Source organism: Caloenas nicobarica, chromosome 9 (genome assembly GCF_036013445.1).
Source record: "Caloenas nicobarica isolate bCalNic1 chromosome 9, bCalNic1.hap1, whole genome shotgun sequence".
Classification (NCBI taxonomy): Eukaryota; Metazoa; Chordata; class Aves; order Columbiformes; family Columbidae; genus Caloenas; species Caloenas nicobarica.
The window spans coordinates 16,268,509-16,287,723 of NC_088253.1; the positions used below are offsets into that span (position 1 = coordinate 16,268,509).

Here is a 19,215-nt window from a genome sequence, read left to right on the forward strand (position 1 = left end):
TGTTTTTCTTGCACACAATGGGATTTTAATTTTGCAACCCAAACAGGCCTTTTCTTGGTGACTTGATCAAGCCACACTCCGATCCACTGGTCCTACATCAGATGTGCAAAAATCTCCCTTAGAAGAAATTCCACAGGAACTCATTCATTTGGTTATATAGCTAAGAAAAGAGATTACACTTCCCAGCCCAGCTGGTGGGGAGTGTAGCCAAAATAACCCCCAGCACCCTTGGGCAACTGGCATCTTTCCTTACCCACTATAAACATCCAGCCTTCCTGCTTCGAACCTGGCTTGTGGCAGGAAGCGACTGTTACCTCTGCAAAAGAGAGAGGATGTAAGTCCTTATTTAAATAGTGCCTTATTCTGCATGAAAAGCAAATGCTCCTGTAATATGGAGCTTGCATGATCCATATGTTTTTGTTCAGAAGACCCAGGAGATTTTCTAGACCCTGACAGGCAGGTCTGCAGCTGGAAATCCTGAGTTCCTGCATAACACCCGCAGCTGGTAGTTAATCCTTGTCTGCACCGTTTTCTAAACGACAGGGACCCAGAACTTGCAGGGAGCAGTTGCAATTGCTGCATGCTGGTAAAGCAGAAGGGAAGCAGGTGGCACTTCTTAGAGTGTTAAAAACTGGGGAAAAAAAAAACCAAAAAAGCCCCCCAAAACCCCAACAAAAACCAACAAAACAAAACAACAAACAAAACAGGAGAAATAAATGCTCCAAACTGTTGGGAGAAAGAAGGGAATAGAAGGAAAAGGAGAGTCCTTCCAGCACGCTGCGGGGTTTGGAGGCAGCTCCGCCGAGGCGATGGGGCTTTTGGGGCTTGATCCCAGCTGCAGGCTGGGCCCTGCACCCCTCTCACCTGCAATTATTGTCCTTCTCCACGAGCCAGGTAATTATCCCACCCTGGGCAGCAAGGATGCGGACGGCGGAGGCGATGCTGTGGAGGACGGTACCCACTTACCAGTGCCCGGCACTCCCAACATGCTGGCGGTGCCTGGTGCGGCACCGGCATCCCCCAGGTACGGCTCTGCGCAGGCATGGTCCCCAGCTCCCAGGGGGTCTCACCCCTCCGACCATGTTGGTACAGGAAAATGTACACAACCAGGTGGAGCAACCCCTTTCGGGCAGGTTTGGACAGCGAGCCAGGGTGATATCTTTAGTTTTTACTTGATTTACACGCACTCCTCTTCACTAGCTGTGCGTCTCTTGGGTCACTTCTTATTGTAGGAGATACTGTTTGAAGTCTTGATGCATCAGTGGAAAAAAATCCCATTAGAGGGTCCTTGTTATGTACTCACTGCTCTGCAATTCACTTTTTGTCTCAGAGGTTTAAGGTGCTACAGAGCCAGCTCAGAGCCAGGTGGTGTCCCCAGTACCTTCCATTTCTTTTTCCAGATTTCGCTTTCTTGCTCCACCTTACCAGCATTGCATTTTCCTTGCCTGCTTCTCGAGTGCAGTGATGTGATGGTGCAGCCCTGGGGCCAAGCACGGAGCGGTGCCCACCCTCTGTGCACCTTGCCAGGTGCCCAAAATGGGTTGCAAAGTGGGCTGGATGGCTGCATGCCCGTGCAGCCATGGGCTCAGTGGTGCCCAGGAAGAGATAGAATCATAGAATGGTTTGGGTTGGAAGCGACCTTCGAAGCTCATCCAGTGCCACCCCTGCCATGAGCAGGGACGTCTTCACCAGCTCAGGTTGCTCAGAGCCCTGTCCAGCCTGGCCTGGGATGTCTCCAGGGACGGGGCATCCACCCCCTCTCTGGGCAGCCTGGGCCAGTATTTTACCATTCTCATTGTAAAAAATAGGGCTTTAGCAGCAAATGAGCAGGGTGGGTTCCTCCCATTGACCTCAGGCAATGCCAAAAATTAGCAGAAAATTGACTATGGCAGGAGAAGGGGAAGTGGAAAACAGATGAGACCTGGGAGGAGGAGCAGGAGGAGGGAGAGGGGCTGGCTGAGGATGGGAGACAAGCCGAGCCTCAGTCGTTGTGTTTGTGTCCACAGGAGGAAGCTGCTGGCCCCAGCAGACGCTCTGGCCGAGGGACTGGTGATCCAGTCGCCCACCCGAGGGCTGCTGGGCTGGGACAGGGAGCAGGGGGAAAGGTGCGTGGTGGGACCAGGGGCTATGGATAAGCTGAGCTCCCAGGAGTTTGGATCCTGGGGTTTGGGTGGAAATCACAAAGATCCCAGAAGTGCTGGGATAACAAAGGGAGAAGGAGCCGTGTCTGCAGCAAGGCTTGCACTGTGTGATGAGTAATGCACCCCCTTTCCAGAAATGACAATCACGGTGCTCCCTGGAGCAGAAACTGCTCTCTTCTTTTTCCTGTATCCAGGTAGAAATATTCTCCTTACGACTAGGTTTAACCACAGAGAAGATGTACTTTGGATTTACATATGCTATAGCGTGATGGGGACACCTTGTTTTTACTGATTATGGAGAAATAACCTTTTTCTTCTACAGAGGACATGAGCAGAAGCTGTGCTGGAGCACCCCAGGTCCTGGCTTCCCTGCAGCCCCAGGGCACGGCCTCTGAGCCAGCTGTCCCCCTGGGAAGCCAAGACTTAGGGAGGGTCTGTACCTCCACATGGTGCAGGATTTTGCCTTCTTCCTGGGCAGAAATCATTGTGCCAGTTATCACAATGAACCAACCTGGAGCAATGGCAAATGAGCTTGTTTTTGTTCTCAGTCATGCTAGGCAAAGCATCCTGATTGAATTGAACCTAGATTTAATAAAGCGGCTGCAAAAAGGTGCTATAGCTTATAAATTTGGGGGGCTGGTACACATTTCACCACGTAGTTCTTCCAAAAATCATCATCTTCCAAGCACATACAATCAAGCCTGGGATTTTGGTGCTTCCCACATCCCTCTGAGGGCATCTCACACCCCAGGGCAAGGGTGAGGCTCAGACTGGTCCTGCTTGATGGTATTTTGCTGAAACCACCTTAACTTGTGTTCTTCTCATTACACAATAGCCAAATAAATATGGGTAAATCCTAATTCAGGATCCTGTAGGTTAAAAAATGGGTTGTGAACCTGCCCTTGGGCTTTCCTACCTGCATGAGGTGCCTGATGGTCTCCTCACAGCCTGCCCGAGCGCATCGGGTCAGCCACGAGTGTGAGCAGCGCCGTCATCAACAACCGACTCCAGGAGCTGGTGAAGCTGTTCAAAGAGAGGACCGAGAAGGTGAAGGAGAAGCTGACCGACCCTGATGTCACCTCAGATGACGACAGCCCTACGGCATGTGAGTTCGAGTGGGGCTGGGAGTGTTTAACTGCTGGGTGCCCACACACCCTGTGTTTTCAGGGAGATAGCTGCTTTACTAACAATTTAAAGATCTTACATTGAAGTAAGATTTTCTGCCCTTTAAAATAACTGTGTGGCTTCTCCCAGCCCCGGCCAAGCCAGTGCCTGCGGCAGCACCAGTGCTTCCCCCCGCGGAGCCGGAGGGGGACAAGCCGGCGGGGGACGAGCACTACTGCGAGATGCTGTGCTGCACCTTCAAGTACCGGCCCTGGCTGGATCGCCTGAAAAACTACCAGTTCCCCAGCAGCATTGACCCGCTCACCAGTGAGTGATGGAGCACGGCGACACACGTGGGCTGAGGGCAAGCTGGTGGGGCTGGGGGGCAGGGGGTAAGGAGGGGAGGAGGTGTAAAAGATATGACCTCATAGAGAAGAGGGGACAAGTAAGGAAGGAGCAACTTGGCTTACACCTGTCTACTAAAAAAAACCCTGGAGTTTTAGATTTCCCTGCAATGCACAGGCTTTCCTAAATACTTCCCGACAGCTGTGGGTGTCAGGAGCATGACCAGGCAGGGAAGGGGTAGCTGCCTTCTGCTTTTCAGACTTAGAAGTGGGCAAATGCTGTTCCTGTGGTGTGGACGCCCCAAATAAAAATAAAATTCACAAAAGAAAAATCAACTGTCTGTCGGACCCCCCCGACAGGAACCCAGCTCCTTCCTTATTCCTTGTTACTCCACAGCCGTTTCGAAGCCGCTGGGCTGGGGCAGCCAGCAGTGGGCTCAGCACAGCCTCAGGGGGGATAAAAGCAAAGCAAGAAAGTCAGTGTTGTGGGAGCAAAGCAAGAGCAAACCTAGTTGAGGCAGCAAAGTTACAAGAGGCTTTCTGATAAAAATCAATGTGCTCTGCAACTGGTGGTATTCACTTTGCATCTAGAGCCCAGCTCATTTGCAATTAAATGCTGTTGAGACCTCCTGCAGGTTTCCTCCGTGTGGCCAGGGCAGGCCAGGGGATAAAAACCCCTTTGCGTGGTGGCTTCACCCAGATGAGACACACGTGCTTGGCTAATCGTGGTGCTGTTCCCTGTGCACAGACCTGATGTACGTGCTGTGGCTTTCCTTCGTTGTCATGGCCTGGAACTGGAACTGCTGGCTGATCCCCGTCCGCTGGGCTTTCCCCTACCAGACACCAGGAAACATCCACTTCTGGCTGCTCGTGGACTACCTCTGTGACCTCATCTATCTGCTGGACATCCTCGTCTTTCAGACCCGGTTGCAGTTTGTTCGGGGGGGAGACATAATAGTGAGTGGCAGCACATCACGTCCCATTGCTGGGGACCAGCTGCAGGCACCTCCTGTCCCCACCACCCCCAGTGGCACGGATGGTGCTGGTCACTGAGCTCTGAATCCCACCACAGCTGTGGCCATCAGGGCTGTGTCCACTCTTGGAGGACTGCAAGCAACTCTCCTGCCATGTAGTAGATAAGCCAGCAGTCATTTTGGCTGGCCAAACATATGGATTTTTCCCCTGAAGTCAATACTAACCCATCTAGAAAACATTTGGTGCATGACAGCCCTGTTCCTGGGTAGGGAAGCTCGGCGGGTGCTGATCCACGGCACAATCCTGCCGGTGGTGTGGTGAGGTACACACCAACCAGCCTTGGCACAGCCATACACTGCTGAATGTGAGCTGATGGCATCATAAACTCTGGGTTTAATTTTCAGGAGCATAGGTAGGCAGAATGCATTAACAATATGACAAAAGCAATTGCAATCTGAATGCATAGATCATGCACCTGAGATAAGTGAAAGCCCTTGATTTCATTTCCATATCCAATTAAAGAAGCTGTGAAAAATAAAACCTTGAGGGTACAGCATTCCCATGGCCCACGCAAATGCTCAGACAGGGAGGTTTCTCCTGTAAGCTCTGACTTTTGTGGTGCTGACACTGCGATGTGCTTTGTCTTGGGTGCAAAGCGGGTGCAGGATGTCCCCAGATAGGATGGGAAGATGGAATATGTCCAGGTCTTCCCCTGCTCCTCTTGCTCTGCTCCCTTTCCCAGGCATGAAGGAAGCGTCTTCCCTGGTGTGGTGCAGAACAGGAAGCCAGGTAGGACTGTGTTGGCCATGACTTTCCTTTCTGCAAGTGATGGTCACTCATCCTCTGTCTCTCCCCATCTTATTCCCAACCAGACCGATAAAAAGGCCATGAAACAGAACTACCTGCGATCACAACGCTTTAAGGTTTGACATAATTTTATTTATTAATCTGAATCTTTAGTCTGAACGGTGGCTTGCAGCTCCACCTCATCTCACCTGCAGGTCCCCACAGAGGTTTCTCTCTTTGTGTGGTTTTCAGATGGATGTGGTGTGCCTCCTGCCCCTGGATTTCTTCTACTTCAAAGTCGGTGTCAACCCACTCCTGCGTTTTCCTCGCTGTCTGAAGGTGAGTTGGAGCTTACAGAATCAGGCAGAACACCAGTTGCAGTGGATTTGAAGGAGTCCCGTGCTGGTCGGGGTAAGATACAGCTTGCCAGACTCTTCAATGATGGCAATAGGATTGAGAAATGGGTGGGAAGACAAAGGCTTTGCAGGGCTGATGGTCAAACACTTCATTTCAACCCTAAAACGCACTCGCATTTGAGTAGAAGGGCACTTATAGATGGAGCCAAACCTGTCTGTGGCAGTTCATGCTGCAGGGGGGCTGCAGGAGGGACACGGAGGGGGACTGGGGGCTTACGGGGGTGTCATGGGAAGCTGGAGCACGCTGCTTTCCTTCTCCTCCCAGTACATGGCCTTCTTCGAGTTCAACAACCGCCTGGAGGCCATCCTGAGCAAGGCCTACATCTACAGGTGAGGGGGAGGGAGGGAGCGGAGGGTTGCTGTTTGCTGCTGGGGAAGGAGGTTCACTTTGGTGTGCGCTCGTTCTCGGTTTCCGATGTATTTTTTCACCGTCCCTGGACTGGCTGACACGGGCATTGGCTGATGCAGGTGGGATGTGGGGGTCCTGGAGCCCATGTGGGTAGGATCACCCCTCTCTGATTCAGAGGGGATGGGGGTAGTGGTGGTGAAGAGGAGTCGCCAGTAGATAAACTGCTTTTTCGAGCACTTGTGGAGCTGCAGGGCTGCAGGAGGGAGCAGCGGTCGCATTTTTGTGTTCTCTGTGGTTCCTGCATCGGCAGGACCTGCATGGTCAGCACTGGGCTCATCGCTTTGAAGCGCCTTGTGATACAGGGGGCAATCTGATGTGTTTCTCCCAGCAGGCACCATATCATCTCCCTTCCTGCTCTCTCCTCTTTATTTCTTTTTTTGCAGAGTGATTCGGACCACTGCCTATTTACTGTACAGCTTGCATGTGAACTCCTGCCTCTACTACTGGGCATCAGCCTACGAAGGACTGGGCTCTACCACCTGGGTCTATGATGGGGAAGGAAACAGGTACAAGCCAGGGCTTGAGTCCTCACATAGCACAGCTCGCTGTGATGAGCTGGAGCAAGGAGGGAGGAGTTAGGATGCAGCTGGGTTCATAAAAACCCCCTGAATAGGGACAGAAACGATATGATGTGCAGTAGTATATAGTGCTGCAAGATGAAAGGGCTGCATCTGGACTGAGGTGGAAGGCAATGGCAGGTTGAAGAGGCTGAAAAACTGGGAACATGGTGCTGGGAAACAAGGAAACAGCCGCTGGCTGAGCAGGATGACAGTGTGAGCCCTGTTTCTGTTCGTGTTGACCTGCTGCCAGGTCGGGATGGAGGCTCGAAGCTGTGTCAGGAACCTTGGACCAGCCCAGCACCCTCATTCCCAGGGTGTAAGACGGGGACAGTGGCCACCCCGTCCTCTCAGTCCCCTCACTGTGGCATTTCCAGAATACACGTGTTAAATGCTCATTGCACTGTGGGTGATGGATGCCATAGGGGGAGCACTCGGCTCATGAGCTGAATGCTGCCTCGTAGTGAATGCCCATACCTGCACATTGTAGAACATGGGCAAAACAAAACACTGAGTAACAATTCATTTAGCACCCTTTTCCCCGCCCCGATTAATTTTAAAAGTGTAAATGTTGCTGAAAATAAATTGCTGGTTTATGGTAGTGGTTCTGAAAGAAGCAGAAAATGGGAGTAGCCAGAGCAGCTGAGCTTCCTGCATGGAGGTTTCTGGGGGGTTCCTACATTGCCCTGCTCCTCTGGCATCTCCAGAAGCACCTGCAAGTGTGGTGGAGAGTCTGCAGCCCCTTAATTTTCACTTCATCACTTGTAATTAATCTCAGTGGTCTCCGGCTTGCTGTGGCTAGAGGATGTGAGCTCAGTACTGAGGGTGAAACTGGCCTTCACGCCAGAAGCGCCTTCAAAGCTGCCTCTGCTTTTCCTCCCAGCTACATCCGCTGCTACTACTGGGCAGTCAAAACCCTCATCACCATCGGGGGTTTACCAGATCCCAAGACTCTGTTCGAGATCGTCTTCCAGCTGCTGAACTACTTCACGGGCGTCTTTGCTTTCTCTGTCATGATCGGGCAGGTGAGCGGGAGTCATGGGGGGTTCCAGCCTCAGGTGGGGAAGGTTTCGGTGGGGCTGGTGCACAGGTTTGCATCTCCAGGTTTGTTTTCCCTGTGCAAGGACCTGCTCAGCATCAGTGGAAGACAAAGGATTTGCCGGATGCTGTTAGGACTCAGCATACCAGCTCTAGACTGCTTAATCTGCATGATGCATAAGGGCCAGCAATTAAAACGTCTCTTCCACCTCTTTTTCCCCTTCAGATGAGAGATGTGGTTGGCGCCGCTACCGCAGGGCAAACTTACTATCGGAGCTGCATGGACAGTACCATCAAATACATGAACTTCTACAAAATCCCTAAAACTGTTCAGAACCGGGTGAAAACGTGGTACGAGTACACCTGGCATTCGCAAGGCATGCTAGGTGAGATCCAACTGCTCCGAGGATCAACACTTGCATTGCGTGTGTTTTACTGTGGTTGCTTTGCAGAGCTGAAACATTACTGTCAAATAGCAGTACAGTTTTGGGGCGGGAGGTGGCTTATTTTACTCTTTGCTATAGAGATTTGTTTGCCCACATAGAGAGTATATAGGTTGCCACTGTGTCACCGCACCCTGGTGACCCAGCATCACGCACAGCGCACGGAGCTCAGCAAACCACCCGCCTGTCCCTGAGAAGAGGGCAGGGACTGGCAATCGCTGGCCAGAGTGTGTCCAACAGCAAACCCACTGGCTCACCCTGTCAGTAAATCATCACGCAGGACCTCTCCTGGACAGGAAAGATGCTCGCTTGAGCTTCATGAGTCTGTCTCTGAGAGCCACCAGGGCAGCGATAATGCGAAGGGTGGTTCTCCATCACCTGCTGGCTTTAGACCTGCAGGTTGCTGGATGGGCAGAGGCTGCAGGAGACCCTTCTGGGCAAGCTGGCTCCTGCCCTCTGCCACCAAAACATGGGCTGCTTTCCCACTGCCATGCCCAGGACACACTCTTGGATCAAGTGCTGCAAACAGCCAGTTTTCTGCTGTGTCTCACAGATGAGTCAGAGCTGCTGGTGCAGCTGCCAGACAAGATGAGGCTGGACATCGCCATCGACGTGAACTACAACATCGTGAGCAAAGTGGCCCTCTTCCAGGTACCCCCTGCAGCACAGGTCCTGTCCGGTGGAGCCTGGCATGCCGGCATAGACTAACAGTGCTGTTGGCTCTGTTTCGGCTCAGGGTTGCGACAGGCAGATGATCTTTGACATGCTGAAGCGGCTCAGATCGGTGGTCTACCTGCCTAATGACTACGTGTGTAAGAAGGTAACGAGGTGCTCGGGTGCCCTCCCATCCCCGGTGTCACGGCTGGGCTGTGCAGGGCACCAGGAGCAATGCACAGTGGGGAAAGCCAGGCCTGGCCCATCACCGTGGCATCAAGCCGCTTCAGAGGTAGGGAGTTCAGAGCAAAAACATCCTCAGTTGCAGCTGGTCTTGTGCAAAGACTGAGCTCTTCTGCTGCAGCCACCAGCAGTGGGAGAACAGGGCAGAGCCTGCCGAGCTGGAGGAGACTTTGGGATGCTTAGATGAGGATGCTCGGGAGTGAGCACCAACAGGACAAAGTGTATTGAGAGGGTAGTATGGTCGCGGGGTTTCCAGCAAGATGCAGGTTAGGGTACCCATAGGGTCTCCCCATTTCTGGGCACCCCACACAGCACCCATCTTCACTGCAGGGAGAAATCGGCCGTGAGATGTACATTATCCAGGCGGGACAAGTGCAGGTGCTGGGGGGACCCGACGGCAAAACCGTGCTGGTGACTCTGAAAGCTGGGTCTGTGTTTGGGGAGATCAGGTGAGTGAAGCATCGCCAGGGAGCCGTGGAAATACACCTCAGGGACTCTGGGCAAGAAGGGTGGGAGGTGAGGAGATCAGCAACGCTCTAGTTAATCTTTGTGATTGAGAGCCACAAACACTGAGAAGCCACACAAATCTGCTACACTGATCTGCTGCACAAATTACAGCTTTTTTCCTGGAGCTTTTCCACTTTTTTTGTCATTGTGCTGTTTTCTGCCTGGGGAGCTAGCGAGAGTAAGCAGAAATATATAGAAGGGTAGGAAAATGAATGAGAAAAGATGTTTCACTAAAACAGCCCCCCAGCCATTAGTCTGCCCATTTCATGGACATGTAAAGTCCTGTACCAATTCATAACACAGTGACAGAGTTTGCATCCCTACAATCCAGCAGACACTAGACTGGTGTAAAATGCAATATTTAAACCTTCAAACAGGTAAATAATTTTTTATATAGCACTCCATGCCAGCATTTCCCAGCATTATTTAAAAAATGGGCTTGGAAAATTTCATTGAGGGTGAAAAATAAACTCTGAATCCTCTGAAAGAGAGAGATGAGGGGGCAGGATGGGAAAAGGGAGATTTTAAATTACAAATGTTATGCTGAGCCCACTGATAACAGCGCTAATGTCTTGCCGTGCCTCTTGCAGCTTGCTGGCAGCAGGAGGGGGAAATCGCCGAACAGCAAACGTCGTAGCTCATGGCTTTGCTAACCTCTTCATTTTGGATAAAAAGGACTTGAACGAGATTTTGGTGCATTATCCAGAGTCTCAGAAGCTGCTGCGTAAGAAGGCCAAGTGCGTGTCAGCCTGCTGCTTTCTAGCTTGGGGGGTTCTAAAAAAAGCCAAGTATGGATTTCAAGATCACAGGGGAGATTTCTCTCTGTGCCAAGCACTGGGAAATCTCCTGCTGCAGTCGCCAGGCGTTGGGCACAGTCCCCGGGAGGAGAGGAGAGTGAGGCTGGAGCTGCTGCTCTTCGGCAAAGGGCGCCTGTCCCTCCCCACGGGCTAGGGGGGCTGGAGGAGCCCAGAGCCAGCCTGGCCCTGCCGCAAAGCTGCAGTGCTAAAAGTGGGTGCAACTCGGAAACAAATGTGGCCAAACTGCATTCATTTAAAAATTGATTAAAATATTCACTTTAGTTTTTGGTATTACCTAGATTTGTTATTCCGTCCTTCCTAAAATGTAAAAAATCCCTGTCCTTTTAAAGTCTGCTTTTTCTACATTGCAAAATCCAGCCAATAGAACATGTTCCCAGACTGAAATAATCTCTCTATTTCCTCGCTGTAGGAAAATGCTGAAAAACAACAACAAACCCAAAGATGAGAAAGGAGCACCCGGAGACACACTGATCATCCCCCCAAAAGCGGACACCCCAAAGCTCTTCCAGGCTGCCCTGGCTGCCGCGGGGAGGATGGGGGGCAAGGGGCCGCTGGCGCAGCTCCGGTGGCGGCTGAAGGAGCTGAAGGCGATGCAGGAGACGCAGGTCAGTGCAGGGAGGATGGCAATTCGGCTTTGCTTTGTCAGGTGCCAAGCTGCTGCTCTCCCCAACCAGCTCCAGACACTGCTATTAAGATATCTTAAAAGAGCGAGCTCAGGTCATCGGGGTCTGACCTAGTGTGGGCAGATGGGAAGGGGTGGTCCAGCATCTTGCACATGGCTTTGGGAGAATGTCATTGTCCCACAGGGGTTTGTTTTGCAACACAAAAAGGAAATACATCGACTTTTTGCCCAGCTATGCTAAGCCTGAGTCTCATTCCTAGCTGCGCTACAGCCACAGACAAACATCTCTTCCATGCTGCAGAGACAGAGCCACTCATCATTAATCGATGTGCTGGCAGGACAAAGGGTGATGCTGGCATCCAGCACCCACAGACCAGTCAATACTTGCAGAGCTCTCACAGCATGGTTGGGGCAGAGACGCCCACAGCAGATGTGCTGTCCTGCCAGCTGTGCGTGCACTGCAGCGAAAACACCTTCGCTTTTTGTCATGAGCAACTGAAAAAGAAAGCGGCACTGCCTTTTTTTTTTTTTTTCTTCTTTTTTCTTCTAAGTGTCTCTGCTGAACTCATAAAAAAAGCTTGTGTCACCACGTAGACTTTGTTTTTACACTTCCCAGCATGGAGCTATGCAGAGTATCACATCTGTATGTGTAAAGGGAGGTGAAAGAGCAGCTGATTGGGAGCGCGCGGTGGCCTTGAGGCTGAGTAAATATCCAGGGAGACACTGAGCGTAACTGCATTTCTACAGCCCTTCACAGAAGCATGACGAGGCTTCACACAATGCACTGCTTAACACTAACTAATATCCAGTTAAAGGCAGCAGTGAAGCTGGCTTTTGTTATTCTGTCCTTCCTAAGGTGTGCTCCATATAGTAGTGTCAACAAAACCCATCATTGGAGGGTGCACGAGTTAGGAGGTAACCCCACTAATGGGGGTTGCAGGACTCCATTAGAAGGATGTCCCTCTCCATGGCACAGCCGTAGGTGAGGTTTCTGAGGCTCCTCTCTACAGGAGGCTTTAGGACATGGCAGTCTGGGGCTGCCCCCTCACAACAACACTTCTGCCAAGCTTTTGCCAGGATCAACCCCTCCAGATGCTTCAGGAGCATGACAAGAGCTAGTGCAGGAGGTGCGAGAAAGGTTCGTTGCTCGGTGCCTCTCTATGCACTTCTCTCGAGATGTGCAGGACATAATCCAGCTGCCCTTGTCACAGGGGTTGTCTTTGGCAGCAAGCTGATGTCCTGATGATGAGGTCCGGGGTGGTGAAACTCTGTGAAACACCTGCCTGCCTTGCACAGCGCAGACGCCGTGGTTAGGGGTAGTGGACAAGGGTCTCCTAAGGTTTTTCTTTTTCCTTCTTTTTGTTTCTTTTTGGTTTGGTGTTTGGTTTTTTTTTTTTTGGATCGCAGGGTTCCAGTTTCAGTCCAGACCCACCAAAATCACCAGTGCACCAGAGATCTCCTGTCACCTCCCACAAAGCACGCACTCACATGGGAGAAGAAATATTCTCAAAATCTTCTGATAGTTTAGTCACCATTCGTGTGATTTCTACGGCACAAGAGGATGAAGAAATCCTTGCTGCTGAGATTTCAGAGAAAGAGGAAGAAGAAAAAGAAGAGAAATGAAAATCAAGCAGGTCCTGGGGCAGGAGTAGGAGTCAAGCAAACACCCGGGGTAGAAGCTTTTTGTCATTAAGGATTTTCATGCAGCGACTGTAGGCTTTGCTAGGTGCTGCGGGTAGGATCTGCCTTTCTTTTCTGCCTAGACCTTCACCCACTGTTGATAAAGCCCTCTGCCATATGACCCAGAACCATACAAGGTTTCCATGTTCTGGAGATCTATTTTTGCTGAGCATCTTTATGAACATTCCCACTAAATCTCAGGCCAGTCCTCTTGCTTCAAAATCCAGCCTTATGGAGAAGGAGCCCTGAAGAAATTGCTTTTTATGGCTCTGGATGGTTAATGAGTGTTCAGATAAAGCGTGAAGAGTTATTCACCTCTGACAGCTGAGTCACCACTTGGCCAGGAGCAACCAGAGAAAAAAAAATCCAACAAGGTTTCTCTGTTGGGCTCAAGGTTGTCAGCAGCAGCTGGAGAGTGATTCATCCAAAAAAGATGCGGACTATGCTCACAAGCCTATCACAGACCGAATCATACTGTCAAGAGGAGGCTGAGGTCCGTTCTGGTGTTCACAGACTGCAAGATGTTCGAGGGTCCCTGCGTGTTGCCAGGACCACCCTGGGTTTGCTGCTGGGAAGAGGAGTTCCTGCCAGATGCCCACCCTGGGGAGGTGGTGGGCTCTCCATCACTGGTGGCTGTTACAGAGAGATTTGGTGAATATCTTTCAGTGATGGAGAAGCACCATCCTGGATGAGATGTTCCTGGAGATCCCTTCCAGCCCTGGGTTTCCATGGGCGCACCAACCCGCTGCTGCCAGAGGGATAAACTGAGCGCAGGCCCGGAGAAACCCTGTTGCTTTCCAGCTGAGACAGGAAAGAGAAGTGCAGTAAGTGCTCTCCTCTTCCAGCCAGCGTTTCAGAGTCAGGCCAGAGCCCGTAGCGTGCGAACAAGTGTGCACAAGTGTGCAGCTGGTCCCTGTGCTCATTGCTGGACCTCAGTGACCTGCCACACTTCCATCCCCTTTCGGTCACTTGATCGGCTCTGGGCCTTGTTTCCATGGAGAAGTCACTCTGGTCTTGCTCATTGCTGCACCAAGGTGCTTGTGAAGGTGCTGTCCCAGCTGTGCTGGGACCAGGTGCTGGATGGGAAGGCAAACACCTGGTTAGCAGCCAGCACGCCCAGCTGGCGGCTCGAGGCGTCCGATCTTCCACCACCACCACCAGTTCCTCATCTTCCTCACACCTTGTGCCAACGAGAGCTTAGCGGGTGAGATGGTGCTGGGTGATACAGCACAGACCCTCCCAAAGCGTTTGGCCGGCCAGGTCTCCAAGGCACTGCTGGCTCCATCGAGAGGAGCCAGTTTCCATCCTCTGGAGGAAAAGCTGGGGCAGGTTTTGCTGCAGGGAGCAGCCCTGGAGCCGCGGCTGGGGGATTTTTCAGGTGTTCAGCAAATCTTATGAGCAGTGCTGCAGGTTCCGCAGGTCTGGCTGTTCGTGACGGGTGTCAGCACCAGCGCCATCCCCGTAGGTGGGTGATCCCTCTCCCCACCAGCAGCCTGGGGCTGATCTTCACCTCCTACAACGTCTTCTTATTGCATTTTTTCCCCTCTCTTGCAAAACAGGTGGTTTTCTATGGTGGAAAAAGCTAGTATATATATTAGTGTTTAGTAACAATGGCTTGCTCTTTTTTAAACAAATTTAATGAGCTCCAATATACCGCAGGATGGTCTGAAGCCACCACTGCCCTTAACATCGCAGGGGAAAACCTGGGCTCACCCAAGCCTTCCTAAAGGTTTCTTGTCCTCAATCATTTACAAGGAGTTCCATGCAGGGTAGAAGGTTTCAGCAGAGAGCGCAAAGTATTTTCTTTTCACTAGATAAATATTTATATAAGCAAAGGAGGAAACATGCAAAAGTCAAACTAGGGTTCTGATTTGCTGCTATGATTTTTATATGGTTATAAAAAAATGTTTAAATAAATAGTGAGCTGTAATGAGCTATATAATTCACCATATCTACAATAAACACCACATAGATTACCATTTGTTTGCTGTGGATTTATTTCAAAATTCCAGTTGTTTTCTGTCTTTTTGCTCACTGCTGCACCAATGGAGCCAGTAAATCCCCATGTGTGCTTCTCAGATTTTCCAATAAACTTTGTAGAGGTTCAGAGGTCACATAATACTACTAGTAGAATTGTTATATTTTTTTAATCACCAGAAGAAGGGAAAAAACTTTCTTAAATGGCAAATACTCGCATGAAGATCTTAATTTTCAAGATGCAGCATTAGATTGTGATGGATACGTAACTGGTAACTCTGGAATTGTGGGGAAATTCGAAGTTATCCTCCTCTTTGATCTGTTTATGGCTTTAATTCTTTAGGGAGATTATTTTCCAGGTAATAATTAAGGTCAAGGTAGGGTTGGGCTTACAGGCTGGGTTGGCGGGCTGAGCTCAGATCTGTTTGCTGCACAGGACTATTTAAAAATCACAGGTAGGTGAAGGAGATGGGCAGCTCGTTTAGCACCTCTTGGTTTGGAGATTGCATAAACTGGCTTTCTGCTAAATTTTGTCATTCCGTTCTTTTACCAGTTTTGCTGTATTTGCAATGGGCTTCCTTTGTACTGGTTCCTATGAAATATCTTGCAGCACTTATCACAGGTCTGTTCTTTCCACTGCCCTTGTAACGTTCTTGATGGATTTGGTAACGCTCCATGTACCTTTACTGCATTTCTTATTAGCTTTTGCACATTCCACTTTTGTCCTTAAGTGTTGGATAGATCTGATAAGAGATCCTCTAATAACATTAATGCAGTATTTGGGGGATCTTGCCGTGCAGTTGCTTATTGCCAGTCCAGCACCTTGGAAATTCTGCATTGCAGTCTTCCTTCTGACTTATATTTCTGATTAAGGGATTTCTCAGAGGTCCATAGTCACAGAAACCAGGTATTCTTGCCTTGATATTTTAGCTGTTTCTGCCTTTGAGTGAAAAAAGTGGAATAGATCATTGCTGAAGGAAGAAGTAGAGCTTGCTGTTGTTGGATCTGTATTAATGCGCTAGGTTTTGTCTTACTATCACAAGTAGCATCTTTACTAGAGGCTTTCTATATACTGTTTTAATATATATAAATACTTTTATATGTATATATACACTTTTTATACTGGAAGTGTATTCATATTCCTTGTGGCCTGACGTCTTTCAGAAAAGTGATACTGAAATAAAGTTCTGTATGAAGTTGCAGAAGATAAATGTCTCTGGTAAAAAAATCCACTTACAAAAGGAATAATATAACCAACCATAGACATCTGACCGTGGAGGAAGTTGTTTTCCTCTGGATAGAAACAGGGCAGGTAGCTTCTCTGTATTTATAGTTGGAGCAATCTTTTAAAAAGATTAAGTGCAATTGCAGGTTAATCACTGATAAGGCTATAATGAAAGTAAAAACAAATAAGCAGGTTTGGGGATTAGATTCAGGTCTAGAAAGAAATTGCAGGATAAATGGAAAGCCCTGTTAAATGGTTTTAATTCAAAAGCTTGAAATAAAATTAAGCACTTTAACCTTGAAACCTGGAGACCTTAACCAGGACGTGCTCCTAATTCTGGGAACAGTCTGTAAACCACTTTTTCTGCCTATATATGTTTTTTCCGTTGTGTAGATCTGCTCTGAGTCATGGTTGCAATTAAATCCCCCTGAAACCCTTTTATCTTCCTCTAAAATGGAGCTAATACAAGTCTGGTTTCTCTGTCCTGAGCACACAACTCCTTTTAAGTGCAATAATGGTCCCATAGGAGTTAGCACCCTCAAAAAAAAGCCAGACTACTATTTGGGAAGGGGGTCACACAGAGGTACACAAGCCGACGGGTGCCCACACCAGCATTTATTAACAGCAGCTTAGGCTTAGCTCAGGCTGGATGACATTTTTCCTTTTCTCATTCTTTCCTCGTATATTCATTCTTATTTTGGGACAAAACTTTCCAACTTTGGTTCATGTGCTAGGGTGAATGTCTTAGGGAGATGTGAGCAATATCCAGCAAGTTGGGTTTGAGTCATCGGAAGAAGTAAAACCTAGATACTTATTTCATGCATTTTCTTCTGCTTTGAGAAGTCACTTGATGTATGAGAAGAGCTGGATGTCAAACAGGTAAAGTCTAAAAACTGTTTTCTTGGGTAAATTGGAAGTAATTTGGGAGGCATGTAAACAGCTGGAGAAGATAGATCAGGTTGTGCGGATGCTATGAGGTGGCAGGGGGACATCCCTGCCCGCTCTGGGCTGCGACATCCAGGGCACGGCACGGCCTGGTGTGCCTCACACTTTTTACAGGTGCTGGCTTTGCAAATGTGAGCTCACCGGCATGGCCACTGCTGCCTTCCTAGCTTTAACTGGTCTGACGTGGTGGCTGGGTTTGCTCCCACGCAGTGGGACCACTGCCGCAGCGCAGTGTGAGCATCCTTCTGCATCCTGGAACCTCCCGCTGGTCTCCCCAGGGATGGTCCAAATTCACCCCTGGGTGAGCATCACACGGGCCGTGCCATGCAGTTCCGTCTTAGCAATAACTCGAGGAATGAAGACCAGCCAGACTAGTTACTCATTCTAGATAAGAGGCTCTTTTGTGCCGCAGAAATACCAATATCACGTGAAAATCTCCCTGCTGCCATGGTTACCAGCTGCCGTTACAGCCGCCAGCAAGACGGGGCTCGTAGCATTGACAGGGCTTCTGGGTCTCCATTTTGCTAGGGGAAACTACAGCCGTAAAACGACCATTATGCCCCAAAAAGGAGGGGAGATGTTTGTGAGGGCTGCGTGACCCTCCCCAGGGTGAGCTGGCCACATCTGGCGCTACGATGCTCAGAGCTGCCTGTGTGCAGTGTCACTGCCCTGTCACTGGGCATTAGGCTCCGCGTTTTATAAATTCCTCACCAGTAACCTGAAACATTTTCAAAGAGAGAAGAAGGTGCTGCAGCCTGGGCGGGCAGAGATCGGCTCTGCCCTGTTTCCTGTTTTTCTGGCGTTTAGGAAAGACTTGACCTCTTAGCGCTCTCGCTTTTTATGCCAATGTGCTTCTCATTAAACTGCTTTCCTGAGCACTAATTAGGGTGGTTTTCCTTTTGTAAATTAGCCTGATACGATCTGTGTCTCTTGGCAGACACCCTCCAGAGCAGGAACCCAGGTCTTTGTGTTTGATCGCTGTTTATTTTGCAAATCTCCCTGGTTATACTGTTCTTGGCTGCCTTCTAGAAATTGCTGGCAGGTGGAGGTTAATGGGAGGGAAATGGGGCTTTCCAGCTCGCCTGTCTGGAGAAACAGGAGAGTTTTTGGCACTACAGGGCCCTTCTGACCTTTGGGGTTGATGAGATGGTGTGGGCACACAGGAGAGCTTTACTCTGAGCTCCTCCTCATCCCATCCCAGCACCCTTGCATGGTGTGTGGTGGAAGAGCAGGTCTGCAACGAAAGGCACTGCCTCAGCCAACGTTTTAACAGGTGATGGAAAAAAAATCCAACTAAGACACTTATTCTGTGCAATTAAACCACTTTCAACTATAGCCAATACTCAGAGCAGCAGTCCCAAGTGACCCCAAACCCATCTAAATCTGGGGAGGGAGAAAGTCCACCTGTCTGTCGATGCTACTAAATAGGTTGTGTCAGCAATTTACCTGGGACCAATGGTGCTAAGGAGGGGATGGACTTTAATCGGCTCTCATTTTCTTAATGCACTGGCAGATGGGAGCAGAGGGGACATTGCTTTCTCTGTCTCCAGTTAGGGACAGGGCAGAGCTGACAGAGGTTTGCACAGGCTGAGAAATTCAGCGGTAAAGGCGACACTGGGTGCGAGAAGCCATCCCCTGCCTTCCCTCGCGGGGAGGCTGGCACCAAGTGGAGCATCCCTGGGAGGTCCTGCCACCCTGGCTCTGCATCCACTGCTGGCACCCTTCTGGGACCAGGCACCATTACAGACCATCTTTACAAAAGCATTTACTGGTCCTTAACAAGCGAAGAGGAGAACTGCTGGGGGGCTTCACCCTGAGATTTGGATGGAGCTGACGAAGTGCTTTATGAAAAGGCAATGATTTTCCTGTGCCAGTGTGGCACCATGTGTGGAAAAGCGTGGTGAAGCATCCCACCCCAGATTGCTGCTGCCAGCATCAGCCACGCCAGCGCAGCCACCACTTGCTCCCAGGGTGACAGGAGTCCCCACGGGCCGTGCCCAGAGCTCAGCACCCTTCCCAGGCCGTGTCCAGCCATGCACACCCTGTGCGCGCTGACGGGACTGTCGGTGCAGGGCTGGAGCAAGGGGAGCAGCCAGAGGAGCGGGATGCAGGCTGCGGAGAGCATCCCTGCCCGCGGCAAGGAGGGCGAGCGCCACGGCCACAGCGGGTATTTCTGCCAGCCCAAGGGTGTCGTGGGGAGACTGGTGCATGGAGGAGGATGCTTCCAAAAAATGTGCCCGGGACCACAGTTGGCCTGGCCGGGCCCCCAGGTGAGAGCAGTGGGGTGGAGCTGGGGGCGAGCGACGTGGAGGCTGCTTCAAAAGCAAAGGC

General features: G+C 50.3%; 1 protein-coding gene across 4 annotated transcripts in view; it reads left to right on the top strand.

The window, feature by feature from the left end:
• LOC135991973 (cyclic nucleotide-gated channel beta-1-like) overlaps nt 1-14,694 on the top strand; it is a 41,123-nt gene extending 26,429 nt beyond the window's left edge. For all 4 annotated transcript variants that reach the window (XM_065640862.1, XM_065640864.1, XM_065640865.1 and 1 more), the window contains 17 exons: nt 895-1,024; nt 2,007-2,105; nt 3,089-3,246; nt 3,396-3,572; nt 4,338-4,546; nt 5,437-5,487; nt 5,603-5,689; nt 6,032-6,096; nt 6,559-6,681; nt 7,616-7,757; nt 7,997-8,156; nt 8,767-8,864; nt 8,950-9,033; nt 9,441-9,559; nt 10,208-10,354; nt 10,845-11,040; nt 12,465-14,694. In XM_065640862.1, coding sequence (XP_065496934.1) covers nt 895-1,024; nt 2,007-2,105; nt 3,089-3,246; nt 3,396-3,572; nt 4,338-4,546; nt 5,437-5,487; nt 5,603-5,689; nt 6,032-6,096; nt 6,559-6,681; nt 7,616-7,757; nt 7,997-8,156; nt 8,767-8,864; nt 8,950-9,033; nt 9,441-9,559; nt 10,208-10,354; nt 10,845-11,040; nt 12,465-12,680 — 2,261 coding nt within the window. In that variant the 3' untranslated portion in view covers nt 12,681-14,694. The remainder of the gene's footprint in view (nt 1-894; nt 1,025-2,006; nt 2,106-3,088; nt 3,247-3,395; nt 3,573-4,337; nt 4,547-5,436; nt 5,488-5,602; nt 5,690-6,031; nt 6,097-6,558; nt 6,682-7,615; nt 7,758-7,996; nt 8,157-8,766; nt 8,865-8,949; nt 9,034-9,440; nt 9,560-10,207; nt 10,355-10,844; nt 11,041-12,464) is intronic.
• Nucleotides 14,695-19,215: the final 4,521 nt, after the last annotated feature.